The sequence below is a fragment of the Manacus vitellinus genome, unplaced genomic scaffold (genome assembly GCF_001715985.3).
Source record: "Manacus vitellinus isolate BGI_N305 unplaced genomic scaffold, ASM171598v3 scaffold_13_pilon, whole genome shotgun sequence".
NCBI lineage: Eukaryota > Metazoa > Chordata > Aves > Passeriformes > Pipridae > Manacus > Manacus vitellinus.
The window spans coordinates 9096281-9116610 of record NW_021938999.1 but is presented as its reverse complement, the minus strand read 5'-3'; the positions used below and the strand labels follow the sequence as shown (position 1 = coordinate 9116610).

The 20330-nt window shown below is 35.8% G+C and overlaps 1 protein-coding gene across 1 annotated transcript in view; it reads left to right on the top strand.

Annotated features, from left to right (window-relative positions):
- KIF21A (kinesin family member 21A) overlaps positions 1 to 20330 on the top strand; it is an 88649-nt gene that overhangs the window by 47885 nt on the left and 20434 nt on the right. The window contains exons 10-26 of the mRNA XM_029958062.1: positions 702 to 765; positions 1438 to 1641; positions 5036 to 5074; positions 7289 to 7373; positions 7551 to 7668; positions 8812 to 9000; positions 9923 to 10122; positions 10508 to 10615; positions 11105 to 11173; positions 11284 to 11495; positions 12155 to 12308; positions 12664 to 12861; positions 13195 to 13296; positions 15060 to 15225; positions 15737 to 15757; positions 19614 to 19674; positions 19899 to 19953. Coding sequence (XP_029813922.1) covers positions 702 to 765; positions 1438 to 1641; positions 5036 to 5074; positions 7289 to 7373; positions 7551 to 7668; positions 8812 to 9000; positions 9923 to 10122; positions 10508 to 10615; positions 11105 to 11173; positions 11284 to 11495; positions 12155 to 12308; positions 12664 to 12861; positions 13195 to 13296; positions 15060 to 15225; positions 15737 to 15757; positions 19614 to 19674; positions 19899 to 19953 — 2045 coding nt within the window. The remainder of the gene's footprint in view (positions 1 to 701; positions 766 to 1437; positions 1642 to 5035; positions 5075 to 7288; positions 7374 to 7550; positions 7669 to 8811; positions 9001 to 9922; positions 10123 to 10507; positions 10616 to 11104; positions 11174 to 11283; positions 11496 to 12154; positions 12309 to 12663; positions 12862 to 13194; positions 13297 to 15059; positions 15226 to 15736; positions 15758 to 19613; positions 19675 to 19898; positions 19954 to 20330) is intronic.

Here is a 20330-nt window from a genome sequence, read left to right as displayed (position 1 = left end):
GTGTGATGTGTGTAAACTGCTTCATAAGTTCATGAACTTTAATCCAGTATATGCTCTTGCTTCATGGATCCCTTGGAATGAAGTGATGCCTTTGTATCAGTAATGTAAAACCTGCTTTGGCAGGAATAGGCCTTCATCTGATTATTTCTTCTGTTTCTGGAGATTTCTGTTAGTAGTTGGGTACCCTGATTTGACCATTCATTTAGGACTACGAGCAACATGAGATATGACATAATACCTTTGGATAGGAATTATTTATATGCTTAGCCCCATATGAACTTACATATTTTGCTTTGGATGGGGACCTAAACAAAGATGGGTGAATGTTGACTTGCTTGTCACCTCATAGAATAATCAACCAATTGACTTACCATGACTGCATTGGTTTTTTTTGTGCACGGTTTGTCAGGTTACTTTTGATTTATGCATTGTTAAAATGTGCTAATGTGGCAAACAAATGAAATAGAAAAGGTTAATGGTAATCACATGATGATCATATGACGGAGGAACCAAAGACTTAATTCAGTTTAAGCAGGAAAGATATTATACAAATCAGATAAGATCTTAATGTGTAACCCATGTTACTGTTTATCTTTGCTGGTACCTTGTGCCTAGTAGCTGTATTCAGATATTTATATTGTTACCATCCTTCCTTAATCTTTCTCTTCCCCTCATTACCTCTTTCTCTCTGTCCTTCAAAGGAGAAGGAAATGAAGAAATTAGCAACATGATTCATAATTATATCAAGGAAATTGAAGATCTCAGGTATTTGCCTAAATATTTGAACAATTTTTATTAAAAATAAACCCAAAACACTAGAAGTGCTAGCAAGTAAATGCTTCACCTGTTTTCCTCTGTGGGGATTACTTTAGTAAAGTGGTCCTTCAGCTTCTAAGACCATCTGGTGTTGCTCTTGGCTACAAAAATGTAAAATGTTAAAGATGAAACTGACAACAGAAATGAGACTAAGATGTTGCCTAAATAATGATGATGACTTGATATTGTTGCACAAAGGACAGCAAAACTTGGAACAATTATTTAATAACTTTATAGCCTTGTGTATAAATTATAGTACTGAGAAATTATGTGTAATTTAATGTTAAAAAAGGCCCCTGCTTTCATTTTAAATTTAAAAAAACCCTCTAAATATTTTAGATATTTTTATTTATCTATTTCTTGGACACATATCATGCAAAAAAATTATCTGACCTATCCCCACTTAGTGCTAGAGCTTTTGTATGGCATTCATGTAACATGTATATACATATACCATATGCAGATATGTATGTGTACATATATGTGTGTATGTTCATACAGACATTTGTATTTTCATGTATTCCAAAGAAAATGTGTTGAAGGTACAGATGCTAAAGAGTGTACATTTCATGTATAGGCAATACTTGTAATTCATGGTCTAAATTTTTTTTTTTTATTAAGAGCAAAATTATTAGAAAGTGAAGCAGTGAATGAAAATCTTCGACGCAACTTGTCAAGAGCTTCATCAAGAGCCGCATATTTTGGTGGACCATCAACATTTTCTGCTTCTATGCTTTCTTCAGAGAAAGAGACAATGGAAATTCTAGATATAGCCAAGAAAGATCTAGAAAAGCTGAAAAAAAAAGAAAGGAAAAAGAAAAAGAGGTGGTGTACAAATTATAATGCTATTTCTTTTCTCTTTATTAGTAAAGAGGTGTATTTTTTAACGATTGAGACTTAAATATTAATTTATTGTTATTGTCTGGGTTTGGACTCTAAACTGCTGTTCCTTCAAACCCTTTTATGCATTGAAGTTATAGATGTTTTTCTTTTGCATCTTTTCTTCCAGTGAAGTATGCAATATTTGTAGAATTAATGTCTCTGTTATAATGAATTTTTATATATAATTATGCACAATGGTAAAAGCACAGGTGCTCTCTATAGATTTTGATATTTTAAAATTTTTTTTTAATGCATTTGAAATTCAACAGAAGTTTTAAAAAAAATGATAAACTTTTTTTCAACTCTGTCAAAATTGAAACCGCTTTCTGAAGAAAAGGTATTCTGAATAGCTGGGAATTTTTTGGTGATTCTTGGAATGGCTTCTTTTGCTTTATCTTCTGCTTCTATGAATGTTTTTAATTTGAGGTTTCCTAATTCTCTGCAACATCATGCTTTGCTCTGTTTTGCTGTCCAACTTCTCATCTACTAAAATCCTCATAGACAATGACATAAATGCCTGTTCAGACAGCAGTTAATACAACAAGGCTTTGTTTGTGTACTCAGAGACTTTGATTTCATTGAAAATCTCACCCTTTTATCTGAATTTTCCCCATACTTCTAATCTATTACTCTTTTTTATAATGGTCCTTCAGACTTCTACAAGTTCAGAGTAAAACTAAAACAGTATAAGCTGGAAATACAGTCCAAGTATAAAGTAGGTTCTGTATCTATAAATCCATTCACCACACAAATGTCTGATACTTGTAGAGAACACTCATTTTAATAACAATTCGATTCTTCATTTGCATATTATTTTTCAGGAAGCTCTTATACTTTTATGGGGATTTTGATGGATTTTGTCTCATGTTTGTACGAACTTGAGAGCAAGATGGAAGTATTAAATAAAATCAGCAGAATGTTCTGGCCTCTCTTAGGCCAAGCACTTCGTATGACCTGTAACTATAAATGCAGGAACAAAGAGTTTTGATTTTGTATGTTTTAACACATTTTAAAATCAAGCATGCATTTAACTACATGCTTAGATAGAGCCTCAAGTTTTAGGTTGGGGCTTGAATATTAGATAGAAGACAGGATTGTGTCTGTATAAAGGTTACTAGATACATTGAGTAATATCTCTTATTGTAAGAGATTATGATTTAAAAAAAAATTTTTTTTTGAAAATTATACTATACGTACAGTAGTAAGTAAAACAAATGGTTGTTCATTTTGTTTTCTTTTGTTTTTTTTTTCTGAAAGAAATTTCTGCATCTAGTCAAACTTGCTCATACCAGGACAATCATCTTGTGATGGGGTAGCCAAGTTGTCTGATCCAGAAGTATTGACTACTTACCATAAACTATTTTTGCTATCAGTTTTCTATCCTACCAGTATAGAATTAGAGAACCATAGAAAAATTTAAGTTTGAAGAGATCTCTTGATGGTCCAGTCTCTGTCTTAAAGTGGGTCTTGCATTCTGTAGAATAGGATCATAATCTTCAAAGTGCTGGTGAGGTTTGAATCTATATACTGGCCTATCTGCAGACTGCTTTGCAATAAATAATTATAAATTTCTGAGGTGCATATGTTGAGAGAAAAATTCCTTAGATGCTAAGAAATATTAGAATTTGAGGCATTATATGTTGTCACGCTTGTTACTTCTGAGTGCCTCTATCTAATTAGTGAAATACAGTGTCTGTGTTCAGGTTTTATAACTGTGAATTTTTATTCTATTGAAATTTCAGGAATCGGCATTGAGTTTGTTAATGTATTGCACAGACACAATTTACCCTGAAGTTTGGTAGGGATTCTTTGCTCTACTTCTGTCTTCTACAGGCATTTAGTTGCTTTTACTGTACTATTTCTTTTTAGGGTTGCTGTTCTTTGGAAGTTGTCTAACTAGCATTTTTCTATTAAAATGGGATTGGTAAGCCTAGCTACTAGTTCTGCCCCATCTGCTACCTTTCTTGATCTTTTGTTTCCTGGTTATAGATCAGTACAGTAAAAGGTGCATAATTTTAAATACATGCAACTTATCTAAATTGTTGTGAAGTAGCCTGAAGATCTAAGAGCCAGTTTCTGAATGAGCAGCAGGCATGTACTGCTCTATATCTGTAGCCTTTAATAAGCATCTGTCATAAAGTTTAACAGAAACAGTTTACATGGCAGTAATGTTTTGGCTACTGAAAAATTGACATGCTTGACTGGAGTGTCCCACACTGTGACCTACTCACCAGAAGACCCAGAGCAAACCTTCCACATTCCTTTCAGTTGTTAGTCAGCCTTACATACTTGGTAACCATCTCTGACTGTTGTCTTTTGACTTCCCCAACCTTTATTAAGCTACATGAGTGATAAAATTACATGGGGTTCAGAGTGTTAGCTCCAAGCTGATACGGAAGGAAGATGAGAGGCATTATAAGGTGGAAAGGAAGCAAAAGCTCTTGCTCAAAACTTTCTCGTAATGGGAACATGAGGAATTTCAGTAGTTGATGAATTTTAAACCACCTCTCTGCTTACATAAGTCATCCAGACATTTCTTTACTGATGCATCCACATTCGTTCAAGAGGAATAAGTACAGGGAGAAATACTAACATTTTTGTCCATCTCATTGCTTCTGGTGCATGTTTTTTGTTAATTTATTAAAAAATAACAAGCAATGATTGGCATGTATTTTTTTGAATCCCAGAAAAACAAACTGCAGTTTTCTACTTTGTATTTAAAAACAAACAACAAAACCCCAAACAAAAAACCATGAATGCAGTTTGAAGATTTTTTATGAGTTATATTCAGAATATATTATTTAGAATATTAATACAAAATTTTTCTTATTTCTACTTTATATTACAATATGTTATCAGCATATATAAAATCAGTGTGTATTTTTTTTTCCTTATATATTCCTGGGAATTTATAACTTCAGGTCAATGGCAGTATTTGCAATTTTCAGTATTTTAACTGCCAGTTTTAAGTGGCAAAAGAGGAGAAAACTTTTTCTAGAATTAGGAGATTTTTAAAATTCATGATTAGAAAGAATTCTCCAAGTGAAATATATTGTCTAAAACTTCTTCCTTAGTGTAACTTGAATTTACAGTTGTTGACAGTGGTGGATTAGTTAATCTACAAATGCTTCTTTGTTTTCTGTTTACTTTCCAACTGTGCAAGATATATTGCCTTTTTACTACTTGTTGTCTCTTGATGGTATCTTTTAAAATTTCATTTTAAACTCCACAAGCTCATATATATCATTTTTTTACCTTCTTATCACTTTTGCTTTTCACTGTCTGGTTTGTCCTTCATTGGCTTGGCCTTCCAATACTGTACCTCGTGCTTTTGAAGGCTACAGAAACTTGAGGAAAGCAGTCAAGAAGAAAGAAGGTTGGAATATTTCCCAGGTTTTTAATTACCTGTCATTTCAATTAACTGGTTGTCATACATGAAAAGGAGTTGGGTAGATTCATAGGTACTTCAGGAGTCTTTAATTTGGGTTTTCAAAATTCTTTCTTGTGTTTTCACTTTCAACAAGTGTTCTAACTGGAAGAAATCTCTGTTGTGGAATTGAGGTTGACTCTGGGATTGCAGCGTTGAACAAGCTTTTGTGGGGAGGTGGTGCCTTTGGGAATTCCTGTAGAATTAAGTAAATCTCTTTTCTTGCACGGCCTGTATGGAATGAAAGGCAAGAGGAAGGTGCAGTAGCGCATACAGTATGAAATGTCTAGCAGGCAGTATATGACAATAATAATAATTTTGGCATGTGAGATCAAGAATGTCTTGGACCTTCACAGCTCAGTTGTCTGCTTCTTTTGTTTCTGAAAGCATGTGACTGAAGCCTCGATCATTCCTTTCATTCAGTTTCAACCAAACCAGTAGATAAAGTAGTAAATCATAGAAAGCAGTTAAATTGAAGACTCTAAAAAGAGAAATATACTGTGATTAAAAGTGAAAGTAAGGGAGTTTTTATTTTTCTGCTGTCTTCTTTGATCCAAAATTCATGCAGACAATGTGAATCCACAGATTAGTATTACACACATTAAGCAATACAGTTCTGCCTGGGAGAGCTTCTGGCTCTACTTCCTTTTGTCTCTCCCCTTTCTTAGGCAGAACACATTCTCTGCAGTGATGAGCTCTGTGCTATCTGCAGGTGGAAGGGAAACTGTGAATTTGCCTCAATCTGCATGAGGATTGCAGCTAAGATCCATCATTACTTAGTCTTAATAACCGACATAAAACATAACATGTTCTTTGCTGAGGGAGATGAGAATCTATGGAAATGAGATTGTCTGGCTCAGTGTTTCCCATTTGGCATTTTTTTGTGTACAAATCTGGTTAGGCTTTTTAATTCCAGCATTCCCAGCCTTCTGGGGTCCAAGCAAAAATTTTCTGCCTTGTGCAGCTCATCACTGTAATAAGTGGGGCTGAAGGAACCAGTTAGCACTGAACAGGTTAAAAAAGTATTATAACAAAAAAATCATAGGTGCACAAAAGAACTATGTTACTCAACTGGCACTTCTGAAATTTGAGCTGTTTTAAGGGTGGTTTTAAAAGTGTCACTTGACAAATTGTAGTGTCTCAAATGTACTGAATATTTCTTCTCACTGCACTGAGTATTGGATTTGTCCAAGAGTTAGATCTCGAGTCTGAGCTCCTTTTGGTGTCAGTGGAGGAAGATGTGCATTTCTAGTTACAGTGCCTGATCAGTGACAGCATGTGACTTGCCAAAATTTTATGCAACTGAAGTTAGTTGAGGTGGATTCCACATTATGCAATCCTAACCACATTTTTTCATTATTACCCCCTATGCGTGTAGCCTTATTCTGTCATGATTTCCCATCCACTGGAGATTTGGGTTGTGCACATGTATCTCTAGAGTGACTGATATCTGGTCTGTGATAATTTGCAAAGTGACATTGGTTTTTTTGTTTTGTATTTGCATGTGATGTCTTACATGTGCACTTAAAAATGTTAAAACTTGCCGTAATGGCTAATACACCAAACCTTTAAAACGAAACCAAAAAAAAAAACCCTGCTGTAAACCCTTTTTGTTGCATCAATGCCTATTTTGAGCATTCCCTTGATGTCCAAGTAGATAACTCTGATCAAAAGAGTAGTTAGTTTCAGAATGATAAATTAGGATATTATTTAAGGTTTATACGTACATTTTCAGACTATTCTAAGCACAGAAGGCTCTGTTATAGCTTGAGAGGGTAGTAATACCCGTAATGTATGTTGTACTTGCACACAATGTTCTTTCTTTGTTTTCTAAAAGCTACTCTGGGTACACTGCAACTTCCATGCAAAATGAGTGCTGCTGTAGTATATGGAGATGGGTATTACAATTGTCCCAGTTGTGCAGTATGCTGAACAATGTGCAAATCATTGCTATTACTTTGCAAGCCAAGATTAAGAGTAATTAGGCATTATTTTATTATCTGCAGAAGTTTGGAAGTTGTATTTTACCCATGCCCAACACCTGTATCTTTTTCTAACTACACTTTTGTTTTCATCTTTATTTGGAATTAAAACATTGGTTGGGGGATGGGAAGCACATGTCATTTCAGTTTGTGAATATTTTGTGTCTGCCTCTTCCACTAGTGTTAAAGAGGATAACACAGATAATGAGCAGGAGAAGAGAGATGAAAAAGGCACTTCGGAGAGAGAGAATAATGAATTGGAGGCAGTAAGTACTTAGAAGTGTTTGGTTTATTTGTTTATTGTCTGTTTAAAGATTTACAAGATTATAGAAAGGAAATTTTGAATGGATCAGGTGAATAACTGCGGCTTTGCAGTGACAGTCACAAGGGACTGGGAGATGGAAAAGCTTGGGTGTACTTCAACATCTTTGTATGTTTTTTAGGAGGAAATTCAGGAAGTAAGTGATCATGAGGATGACGAAGAGGAAGATGATGAGGATGAAGATGACATGGAAGTTGTTGAAAGTTCAGATGAATCAGATACTGACTCTGATGAAAAAGGTGATGTCAGTGAAATATTCTGTAGAATTTTACAAATAATATCTGTCATACCTCAGGTTTTAGTAGGCAAGATAGCCTGTTGTCAACCAACTGCCCATAATTCTCTGTGAATTTTATGTCCAGTGAATAATTTTTTTGGTTATGTGATAAAACACGTAATAGATAGTTGATGAAGTGTCCCTGTTACTGGCTTTAAAACTGACCAGAGGACATCAGGTGTTTGATAACATATTTCTTCCTTGGTTAAAATATCCAAAGTGTAAGGTTTAAGTACTGGATTATTTTTATGTCTCAGGACTAATCACCAAGGGGATAGCTCCTATCAGCTAATTTGGAAATGGTAGAATTTTATTTGAAAGGCTAAAAGTCCATCAGCCTTCCTCATTTTTGTGTAGCAAGAGTCAGAAACAGAATCATCAGCAATTCTCTTATGTGAATCAGGGCAAATGGGCAAACCAATGTTGGTTTCTTCTTGTCACACAAACCATTATTGGGAACCTGAAAAATAATGATCCTTAACTGATATCTTTATTCTAGAGCACATAATCTTAAAACAAAAAGGGACCTAATTGGCTAAAGAAATTAATTCAACTTTTATGAATTTGTCATATTGGTTAGTCCTTTTTCCTTGCTTTTTCCTCCTGCTTTTCTCATTCCCTTCACCATTTCACTTCCATGACTGAGATGGTTCCTGTCTTCTTAGAATCCTGGCTGTATCTTTCTAAGATCTAGAGAAGGGAAAGTCTCCCTTTGGAGTCTGCCAGAAGTCAGTTTTTCCTTTTATAACCTGCTGGGTTTAGGAATGACAGTTATTCACCAGCCCCTAGGTATGGCTGAAATCTTGCAACTTTTTGTATGGGGAAGGACAGGTTGCTGGTATTGTGATTTAAATTACAACATAAGGGCAACTGTGATCCAGTGTGAAATATCTTTCCTTACCTGTTTCTCAGTTCTAGGATTGAGAGTGTATAAGAAAGAGACTTTAACAAGAATTGCAAATAAGAGTTTTGCTTGCTGCATTGTAATTTGTGTATTCTTCTTCTATGTACAATTTACATGGCAGCAAATGACTCTGAGATTGCAAGGAGGATCTATATTCATGTGATTCTTGCTGTTACCTTAACGGAAGTCTTTTTATTTCAGAAAATTATCAAGCTGACTTGGCAAATATCACCTGTGAAATAGCCATTAAGCAGAAACTGATAGATGAGCTAGAAAACAGCCAGCGAAGATTGCAGACACTGAAAAAACAGTATGAAGAGAAACTAATGATGCTACAACATAAAATTCGAGACACTCAGCTTGAAAGAGATCAGGTTCTTCAAAACCTTGGTAAGAAGCACAAAATAATTGATCTTGTGTAAGCTATTCAAGTTGAACTGTTTGCTACTTCCTTCGTTTTCTTTTTCAAATGTGATGAGAAATTGCAGAAAATAGAAATAGGTTTATATCCATAATGCCAGTGTATCATTCTTTACTTATTCTAGTTTCTACCAGAATTAGAGAAAAAAATTTTAGAAATATACTGCCACTGACAGGTATTTGATTTGGTTGAATAGGTATTTTTAGTTTTCTAGGAGCTCTCATTTTAATGTCATCCTTGAGATAGTTCCTGAATGAAAGGTGTTTTCCTGCTTTCTACTCCCCACTCTCTTTTTATATGCATAAAAATAAAAACAAGGAAGAGTGATCTTTCAGAGATGTTCTACTGCCCAAACCTTTTGAATATATAATAGTATTGAGCTGAAAAACCATCTGTGACTCAGGAGTCCTAAGACACAAAAAACCTGAACTTTGGTAGAGTACTGAGGAAAGTATTTTGTTTTTCTTTTTTAAAATATACTATATGTGCTTTATAGTTATATACTTTATAAGCTTTTGCTGTTCCCTTACTCCTTCAACTTTCCCTTTTGATCAGTGTCAGAAAAGGAATACTTGGCTTGATGGCGTTTAGGACTGTAGTTATACCCTTGTACACATGTGTGAACAAGGATGTGTATTTGTGTCTTCAGGTGCTCAGATTTGTTGTCTAATGCAAAGAAATCAGAGGAAAGTGTTAATACTTGATCTCTTATCCCAGAATGCATACAAGGTGGAAAGTTCAATGCAATGCAGGAGAAAGGAACTAGAGACAAATTAGGTTTTTTTAAGGTATTGCTGATAATGCTAAAGCAGAGGAAGCAGTCATCTGCTGTGGCTGGCAAAGTGAAGATATCCTGAACAAAAGCAGATTAAGAATTCCATTTTGTTCTAGGTTCTGTAGAGACCTATTCAGAAGAAAAGGCAAAAAAAATCAAGTCAGAATATGAAAAGAAACTCCAAGCCATGAATAAAGAACTGCAGAGGCTTCAAACAGCACAAAAGGAACATGCACGATTGCTTAAAAATCAGTCTCAATATGAAAAGCAACTCAAGAAACTGCAGCAGGAGGTGACAGAGATGAAGAAAACAAAGGTATATATTGGTAAATTGAAGTGTACAATGAGTGTTTACTGAAAATTGGGTTGAAATCTCCTGTGTACCCATCTCCCAGATAACTGTTAGCTGCTCGAAAGTCTGAAAATAGAAAAGTTATGAGGACTAGGCTATTCTTGGAGGAGAGGGGTAGCTTTTAGGTTTAATGAACAGAAATTACGGTATCAAAAATGCAGAAGCTTGCACTGCTTATTAGCTGTTATTCAGCACTGAGTGAAAAAGGCACATTAGATGGAGGAGGTAAATTGCTAAAAGTATGTAATATACTGGAAAATGACAATTTGAAGAAGAAACTCTGTATGAGTGGGAGCAGGAAGCAGCACTTCAGTGTGAACAGCTTTTCTAAGTGATGACCTCTTTACAGGTTCGCTTGATGAAACAAATGAAAGAAGAGCAGGAAAAAGCAAGAATGACTGAATCTAGAAGAAATAGAGAGATTGCACAGCTTAAGAAGGAGCAACGCAAACGAGAGGTGATTTGACAGATAAAGAACTTTCGCTTCGAACAAGCATCTGTCATTATGATGTGCGTCTGTTTGCAGGCACACGCCCTGTGTACACACACAGAGGCAGGCATATGCCTGTATATTTTCACCAGCCAAAATGCACAAAATTTGCTCTGACTTCTATGATAACTCAGTTTCTAGCTTCAGGTGATAAACCTTCTATTTTCTGTTGTGCTTATTGTATATGTATATCAATGTTATTTTATTAGTGAGTCTTCACAAAATTCTTCCTACCACCTTGCTTGCATGTAAGTATTCTTCTGATAGAGAATTGATACAGTGAAGCACTAACTTTCATTCTCACTAGAAAGAACAAGAAGCAATTGTAACTTGACCGCTTCGTGTCACAGCACTTTTGCAGATTTGCATTCGTGTGTAAATGTCTGTTTTTAATACAATACAACCCTTGTGGCAGATAATGGAAAAATATCATGTGCTGCTTGTATTTTTTCACAGCATCAACTCAAGCTTCTGGAAGCTCAGAAAAGAAATCAAGAAGTGATCTTACGTCGCAAAACTGAAGAGGTATTGTGGTAAAACAGCAATTAATCTTTGAAAACAGAATGCTATTGTATTGCTGTAACTTAGAACACAGTTCTGGAAAGAGTTAATCATGCCTTTGCACTCTGTTTCAGGTCACGGCCCTTCGTCGACAAGTAAGGCCTCTGTCTGATAAAGTGGCAGGGAAAGTAAGTCGAAAGCTGAGTCTGCCCGAGCATTCAATGCAGGAAGCAAGTTCCAGCTTAGCAGCCGAGCACGATGGCTCCAGAACAGCAGCACAGCAGAAGATGAGAATTCCTGTTGCTAGGGTTCAAGCATTATCTGTAACTGCAACAAATGGAACAGGGTAAGGATTCAAACTCTTTAGTACTCTCTTAGGAGAACTGAAAATTGCATGGATTTTCTGGCAGATAATGTTTAGATGATACATGTTGCAGCAGTTGTTATTTGTCAAACTGTTGTCATGTAGTGCTCATAAAATGGGCACTCTAGCTTTATCAAAAGCAATGTTACTTTTCTGGGTTTAAGACAATGTAGAATAATATAAAATGGCATTAAAGGACAAGTCTCATAAACTGGGTTTTGAAATTTTGAGGTTTTTTAATCTACTCCTCAAGAAAAATGCCCTTGGTGGTCCAATGCCAGCAGCATTCTTAGGTACAAAAGAAACTTGTTGGAAAATGCATTTTAATGTATTAGGTTTATTTGTGCGCAGATCTCCTTTTTAAGTAGGGAATAACTCCTAGGTGGCATTTGAATTCAACAGTGTGTCATAAAAGATGCTGTGGTGTATGATACCTGTTTTTCAAGTGCAACATATTAAGGTGCAATACAGTTCAGGGCTGGATGGAGGTAGCTGTCTGGTGCAATGAAAAACTGCAAGAAATTCTCTGTGAAATTTTAAAGTTGTCTGGGAAAAGTACTCTGGCCTGATCATTTCCATATTCAAATTTATAACTGGACTACTTTAGACTTAGCTGTATGTTTCTCTTGAATTTATCACAGAAAGAAATATCAGCGGAAAGCAGTGACAAGCAGAGTTTACTCCTCAAAGGCAGCCAGGATGAAGTGGCAGTTACTTGAACGCAGAGTGACTGATATTATTATGCAGAGGATGACTATTTCCAATATGGAGGCAGATATGAACAGGTTACTTACGGTGGGTAATCTACTGTGCACTGTTGGCTGTACCACTATATTAAATAGAGAGCAGTGCAAGCATGCCTGCTGTAAATGAATTGTTGTGGTGGCATTGGCAAAGTGGCATGGAATCCATTGCAGTGAAGACACTCTTGACTCCAGTAAGCATTTGAACCATGGGATTGCTGTGCCTAGTAAGAAATAAAAAGCACATTAATGTGATCATCTGCAAATACATTACTATATTCACCTGTGTAACTTCTTCCCATAGAATTCATGATATGTGATAATGAAAACAAAACAAAAAGGCACTTAAATACCCTAAGGTCTTACTAATTCCTTTTTATGTTATATTATGTCTTTCGGAAAAATAGCAACGTGAAGAACTTACAAAAAGAAGAGAAAAGCTCTCAAAGAAAAGGGAGAAACTCATCAAAGATGGTGGCAGTGAAACAGATAGAAATGTCCAAAACATAAATGAAGAGATGGAATCAGTAACTGCAAATATAGACTACATTAATGACAGCATTTCTGACTGCCAAGCAAATATTATGCAAATGGAGGAAGCAAAAGTAAGTCAAGAATTAATGCAAAAATGGTAAAATGGGGATAAGAAACACAACTGTGTTAGCCTTGAAAATGTTCTCACTTAAAAATTATTTTTGGTTTGTCTGTGTAATTACTGAACCAGGAAGTGAAAATTGGTGAAAGCTTTCGTGTGAAGTTTAAAATAAGACTGTTTATATAACTGAATTTTCATATCTGAGTTCTAGTGTCAATAGTGTAATGCAAGTTAAGATTGCAAAGCATTTAAATGTCAAAATCTGATGCTTTCTAGTCTGCTGGCATCAATATAATTCTTGGGACTTTTTCACAATCTGACTGTTTTTATCGTTGACCCACAGGAAGAAGGAGAGACCTTGGATGTAACAGCAGTGATTAATGCTTGTACTTTGACAGAAGCTCGATATTTGCTTGATCACTTCCTCACGATGGGTATCAATAAGGTAATGTGTTAAGTCCCCTGTGCCAGGACTGTGGAATGTGCCAGGAGCAGAGTTGTGCCAACATAAAGACTGACCAATATGCATTAAATAAAGCAAAGCTGGTCAACACTACTGAGTCATGCTGGTTGTCAGTGTGAAGGCCCTTGAGATCTATCATCCCCTTCAACTTGTTGCCTGATTTTCAATCTGCAGTAGAGCCAACTTCACTGTACTCGTTATCACGTATTGTTCCTATAAGAGCACTAGCTTTTTGTAATCAAATAAATCACTTTCTGTGTTTTTAAACAAACTTCTAAAGAATGCTCAGGATCTCTTTTTAAAAGACTGGCTCAGGTGCTTTTGTAAAAATATGAAGCTTTAAAAACTTAAGTTATATATTGATGCATGGCATACTTTACTCAGACTCTTTTGAGTAGAGCAATAGGGACTTTTTCTGAAAACCTTGGGGAGTAATATTTTCAAAATGAGTGTTTGGCAGCTTATAGCCCTGTGCACACATGTATCATATTCTCTTGCTGCTGCTTTTGTTTCTGTCTGGAGAACAGTACTCAGTGTCATTGAATCAAATGAAATATTTCAAGGGTATTGAAATGATCTTTGATCAGTCCCACTGACCAATTCTCTGTTCTTTTTTTGCATTCTTGATTCATCACTATGCAGGTAATCACAAAAGTTTGTGGAGAAAAAAGATAAAAAAACTGCCACAATCACATTGGCTTCGGGAAATTTCAGTCTTTTGATATTTTTTCAGCCCTTGGATGGGTTTGAATGGATCTTACAACAGAGTTAATATGAGAAAAGTGCCTCTGACTTACTGTTAACAATTTTTGCTTATTATGATGGAAGGATCCATGATATGAAGGTTTCCATCATCTTTTTAATAAGTATCATGTAGAAATACTGAAGTTCTGTGTTTGTTTTTTTTTGCAAAATTGGTCATGCCTGCTGTCTATTCTGTTGTTTGTTTTCATATGCAAAATGTGTCTATTGATATGCAGTTTTAGTTGAATCAGAATGTAATATGTAAACTGATAGGGCTACACTTGTTTCTCAAGTGCTAGCACTCAGAGGCCTCTGTTGCCCTACAAATCTTTGAGATGTGTTGTACCTTCATTTTTCTCTTCTGTTTCTTTTGGAATTTGAAATTTGGAGATCTATTTGGAAACCATTCTCTGTAAATTTCTTTGGCTGTGTTTTCTACAGCTGAAAAATTCCCACTAATCCATGGGTCTAGGGAAGTTCCCTTAGAATGGATTCTGTCATAAGTTAGGCCATGAGATCTTTCATCAGAAGCTGAAAGTTCATCGAGTGATTGTGTAGGAAAGATTACAGTTCTGGGTCCCACCCCATCCCACCTCCAACTCCCCTCTCATTCTTTATCATAGAGTATCATGGTAATAATTTTTTTAAAGAAAGGACTTATTTGACAAAAGTGAAAATATGGATTTTTCATATGCTTGCTACTCTTAAATAAATGCCAAGGCTCTGAATTGCCCTTGGGAGTCATATCCAACTAGATGCATATTTGCAAGGCAGTCTGAGGAATACAAGTTAACTGAATGGTTAATGAGTCTCTTTAAAAGAAGAAAGAAAGAAAAAGACCTTTAGTTGATGCCTGATCTTTAGGATATTAAAAGAAGGCTGCAATATACACATTGTTTGTGCTTGCAGTTTTTAAAAAGTTTTGACAGTTCTCATTTTGTAAAAAAAGAGTTGTGACAAAACATTTACCATCTTTCTTTCTTTCTTTCTCTCTCTCCTAGGGTCTCCAAGCAGCTCAAAAAGAAGCTCAGATCAAAGTTCTTGAGGGACGCCTTAAGCAGACAGAAATTACTAGTGCTACTCAAAACCAACTGCTGTTTCATATGCTAAAAGAAAAAGCTGAATTAAATCCTGAACTTGATGCTTTTCTGGGTCATGCTTTGCAAGGTAGTTTTGTCATCTTGTTTTTTTTGAATAGTCAGCTGCATGTCATGTTTGCCTTTCATGCATGCTGTACTGGGAGTTCTAGACTATTTCCTCTCTGAATAGATGCTGTATTATAACACCATATACTTCACAATTGATGAGCATGGATGACATTTTTAAGTATACCCTCTCAGCAATGAAATGTAGGAAATTAAGGTTTTTTTACTATTGAGATTTTTTAAAATTCAAATGATCTGCTTGTTATTTTTACAGAAGACAATGCATTTACAAAATGGAATTGTTTTAACATGTGAATGTGAAATTCTAAATATTCAATGCTATTCAGTCATCATATGCTAGTGATTTTGAACATAGCATTTTATATCTGTTACGGCATCTATTCTACTTCTCATGAGATGATACTAAGAGAAGTTTAGAATACATTTGGGTACTTTTGTTTTATTTCTTTTTATAAATGGATATGTTTTGATTGGAATGTTGCTTTTTTTTCCTTGTTGCTGTATTTACACAGACCTAGATAGCATACCATTAGGTAAGTATGTTTAGCTTTCTGTGTACTGTACAGCTGCATGAGTTACTAATGCATTCACGTTCACTAACTGGTGCACCTTAGAATTTGTGAGTGTGTGTGAAGTTTGCATGAACTATTTTGTAAATGTACTCATTATCATGAGCTTACAGAGCATTTCTTCCTTTCTGAAACCGTCCCTAGCACTTGTGGTAGTAGCCCTCGTGGTAGTTAGATTTGCCACATAAGAAGTGAAGACAGTAAGCAGAACTGTATTTCAAATTTATAACTTGCTGCTTATGAACCTAAAGTATGTTCAACCTACATAAAACTATTTCATGATATACTACTGCTCTAGTTGTGACAAATTCTGCTCATCTTTTTAGGACCAAAAAAAGGCAATTCTTAACATGCAGGTCATTGTTAACCTTATGCAGATAGCTCATTCTGTAATGTAAATATTATACAGAATGCAGGATTATATCTCACTTTTTCAATTGGGATTAAGTTACTGACTTCACTGATTTTGAGATGTCTTTTGTTGTTGTTGCTTTAAAGTTATTCCCAAAGGAATTATGCTTATTTTTCTCCCCTCGACAAAATTGGCTGTGTTTGAAACTTGAAAAAAATATTCCTGGTATCAGTCTCAATTCCTTTTGTATTGTCTTATGCTGCTTTTAATCACATTATGCTGTCCTGTGCTAGTTTGCATAGGCATCTGAAACATTTCAAATGCTCAAAAGTACCTGAAAGTACATAGCTTATCATCTAGAGATGGTGAGAACTTTGCTAGCTTCCTGTCAGGTGACCAGAAGATCTGTGTCAGGGAATCTTGCTGCATGCAGCCAGTTATTTATTCAGGAACATCAGTGGTTTGTAATCTCATAGTGCATCTAGAATAGACCTTCAGTGTGTCTGCATGTTCGCTCCTGTTGGAGCAATGTTTCTCCAGACAGCATTGTATTTTCTTTAGCTCTGGACAGTAGCTCTATTATCAAAGTTTGTGTAGAGTATATCTCATTAAAGAAACTTTTTAACACTTTGCAAGCATGAACTAAGACTTTTCAAATATCTAAACCACTCAGGATTGTTCTAACACTATAGGAAGGAAACTTCACCATGGGTGTATCTTGGCTGAATGTGCCATACTAACCTTGGTCCAAGTTGAAATTCCAACTGTCGATAGTTCTGTAGATCATTAGTGACCCAACCTTTTGAGCTGCAGGGAGTTCATGCCATTGTAGTGAGGCTTTGATGCTGGGATTTCCAGCTGATTAGCTGGCACTCTGTTCAGGGGCTCCCTGTTAACCTGACACAGTTCACACAGGTAGAAGTGTGGGTGGCAGCAGATCCCGAGACCAATTTCACCAGGATGCCTGACTGACATCTCAGTGGTAGTATGCAGCCAGCCCCATCCCTAGAGAGGAGTTGCACTTCCAGGGGTTTTGTGAATCTCTCTTTTGATGCTTACTTTCAGATCTGATACCTTCAAAACTTCTTAGCCATTTGAATACACTTGGCTTGAAAAAGTTTGAACATTCCTCAGTGTAGTTGTGCACTTTCACTCAAGTGTAAACTAAGAAAGGGTTTAGTCTGCAGGAAAGTGCATCACAGACTCAGATTTTGACCTGAGTGGGTTTTCAGTGCACATCTACCTTGTTTGTGGTTGAACTAGCTGCCATTCGCTGTCCTGTCGACTCCTGTGAAGAGTTAAAATGACCATGACATTGACTTTTGAGTGTTGCTGAAGTGACTCCTTCCTGAAGAGTTGTGGGAGCTGCTTTTCCTTCCCACCTATGACATATGGACATTCATGGATGTGACTCATAACCATCTATGTGCAGATCTTAAGAGGGCTGGTCAAATGTCATTTCCTCTGGATGAACTGTGCTGATGTATGGCATTGTACTGGTAGTGTCCAGTTGCCACTGCATGAGGATAAGGACAAATCATCAGAAAAGTTCTCCACTGTTCTGCAATTACTGGTTTACTAGCAGTCATCCCTGCTGCTCCTTGCAAGCAGCACTGCCTTTACTAACTTTATTGCTCCTTTCATCTCTTCTCACTCAAGACTTCTTGCAGAATCTTGCTCTTACCTTGTGTTGATTCTGTGGACTGGTTTCTGTCTTGGGGCTTTGGCAGTCTTCCTGTGCTGAATTGCAGACAAACTGAAGAAACACGTCAGGTCACATGAGTGTGAGCCTACAAATAAAATCCCATCTTTTGTGGTCATTCCACACTTTCTCCTTAGTTACCTGTAAAAAGAGATTGCAAGTTCTTTATGAGAAGGAGATGAAGTAACATCATTCTAACAAGAAACCTATATTTTTTTAAAGTGCCTTTATTTTATGGATGCTGCTTCTGTCTTCCTAGAAGGAGCAGTACTCTAGATCCCCTCTTCTGCAGAAGACTAATAATAATGATAATAATGTGTATTGAAAATGTTTAATCTGGGCTCAAATCCAGGATGAAACAAAAAAAAAAAGAAAATCCAGAGTGCTATTCCTGTGACCCTGCTTTCTTTATAATATTGTTGTATTTCTGATAATTAAGGTTACATTACTAAGATTAATACAGGAGTTGAGTACCTCTGAAGTGCATTGTTGGTGTTGGGTCTAGATTGATATATGGTTTTGACTTTTTCAGAAAACATGTTTAGATGCAGCATACACAAACAGGCAGTATTTTCCTTCTCTTTTCTTCATTCCTTCTCAGAATTCAGCTGAAAAAAGTATCTTCCCTCCCTTCCCTCACAGCATGAACTTGCACTTAAAACACATACATGGACAAACATGTTTTAATATGGGGTACACATATACTGGTTCTATGCATTGTAAATGGTATCTGCTTTCTGGCAGAAATGAAGTAGAGACTTAAAGTGTCTCTAATAGTAAAGAGGAGATGTAATGGAAGGTTATTTAATCCTTCAAATTTCTGGAGTATGTTCAAAAATAAGGGACATGCATATCACACTTCTGCAAGCAATGTCCTTAAACTGTGCTTAAAGTGTATTATTAGAATAATATGCAAGTTAAGGGATTGGCTTTCCCAGCAGCCCGGAATTGATTGTACATGTGCCCTTGACTCATCGTCTCAGCCTAATGTTTTGCACTGTTTGCATGCAGACATGGTAATCATATGTTTGACAGCGTTACTGTATGACATGCATGCTGGTTTTGTCTTTTGTGACAGGTGTGCATACCCATTTTTACTTCAGGAACATTTCTACTGAACAGCTTCCATTTACATTTAATCCCTTTTAAGGAAGCAGTTCTATAGTAGTAAGTGGTAGCATCATCCTCTTTTGAAACATAAATGCTTATATACTAATAAAATGTTTGCTTCTTGTCAGCTCAAATGGTGGCACTTTGTATAAGCTCAGGCTGAGCCTCAGCTCATTAGCTAGTTAAAAATACAATTTTCTTTTTTAATATAACCAGGCTGATTCTGTCTTACAGTAAGAAGATTTAAAAAAAAAAAAGGAGAAACAGACATCCTTACTGTCCACTGATTTACCTCTCATCTCTTCCATGTTTTGTAATTCATTTTATTTGCTTTATATGCTTTCTTACAGATTTTCTTCTAGAATTTCTGTTTTTCTATCATCTCTGTTGTCTGTTACAATAGATAGAGGACCACATTTGGCACAGTGTGCCTAGATGTATGATTTATTGAGATTGTGTGAAAAAAATTAGTTTAGATGCCAGGAAAATTCAATGGGGACTGAATAGAAAATAGCCAAGATATTTTGAAAATCCCTGTCTCTTGTACTCCATTCATCTACATTCAACATAGTCTGAGCTGTTTTGTATAACACTTACAGCCTTCACCTCCTGACGTAGATGGACACATTAACGTTATTCTTTTGGAAATTTTCCAGAAAATTTGGAAGATAGTACTGATGAGGATGCCCCATTGCATAGTCCTGGGACAGAAGGAAGGTGAGCAAATCTTTGTTATCAGGTAACTGGATCTTATTCTAGAAAAATTACTGCAATTTCTTCTTTTGTAATGCATTGTGCATCTGTTAGAAAATACCTCTGACATGTTTTCATTATACTTTGCCCACAATTTCAGTAAAAAGAAAGAAAGAAAGAAGAATAAGAATACACATTCAGCAAAAATATGGCTCCTTTCTAAATGTGATGCAATTTTTTTCTTTTAGTTCATTATCTTCAGATCTTTTGAAGCTTTGTGGTGAAGTCAAACCCAAAAGCAAGGTAGGATGTACAATGATGATAATAATTCATCTAAATGACTTCTAAGTGGTTCTGTGGTTCTATAATAATTCATAATTACCTTCTGGACAATGTTCCTAATGTCTTTAGGGCAAAGCAAGAGCGAAGAGATGCAAAAGGTGAACTGATGTATTCTTCATTTGATTTGTGTGCAATATGATTTTGTGTGACACTCCTCTCTGAGAAGCAGTGTTAAAAATAACTTTTTCAATATTTTTGGGCTAAATTTTTAGAATTTCAGAAAGAGATGTAGTCTTCCAGTTATGTATGTGCACTCCAAACTGGTGTAGTTTTGCAGATTAGTATTACTTAGACCACAGTTCAATGTCAATGCCAGTGGGAACTGTGAACGTGCTTAT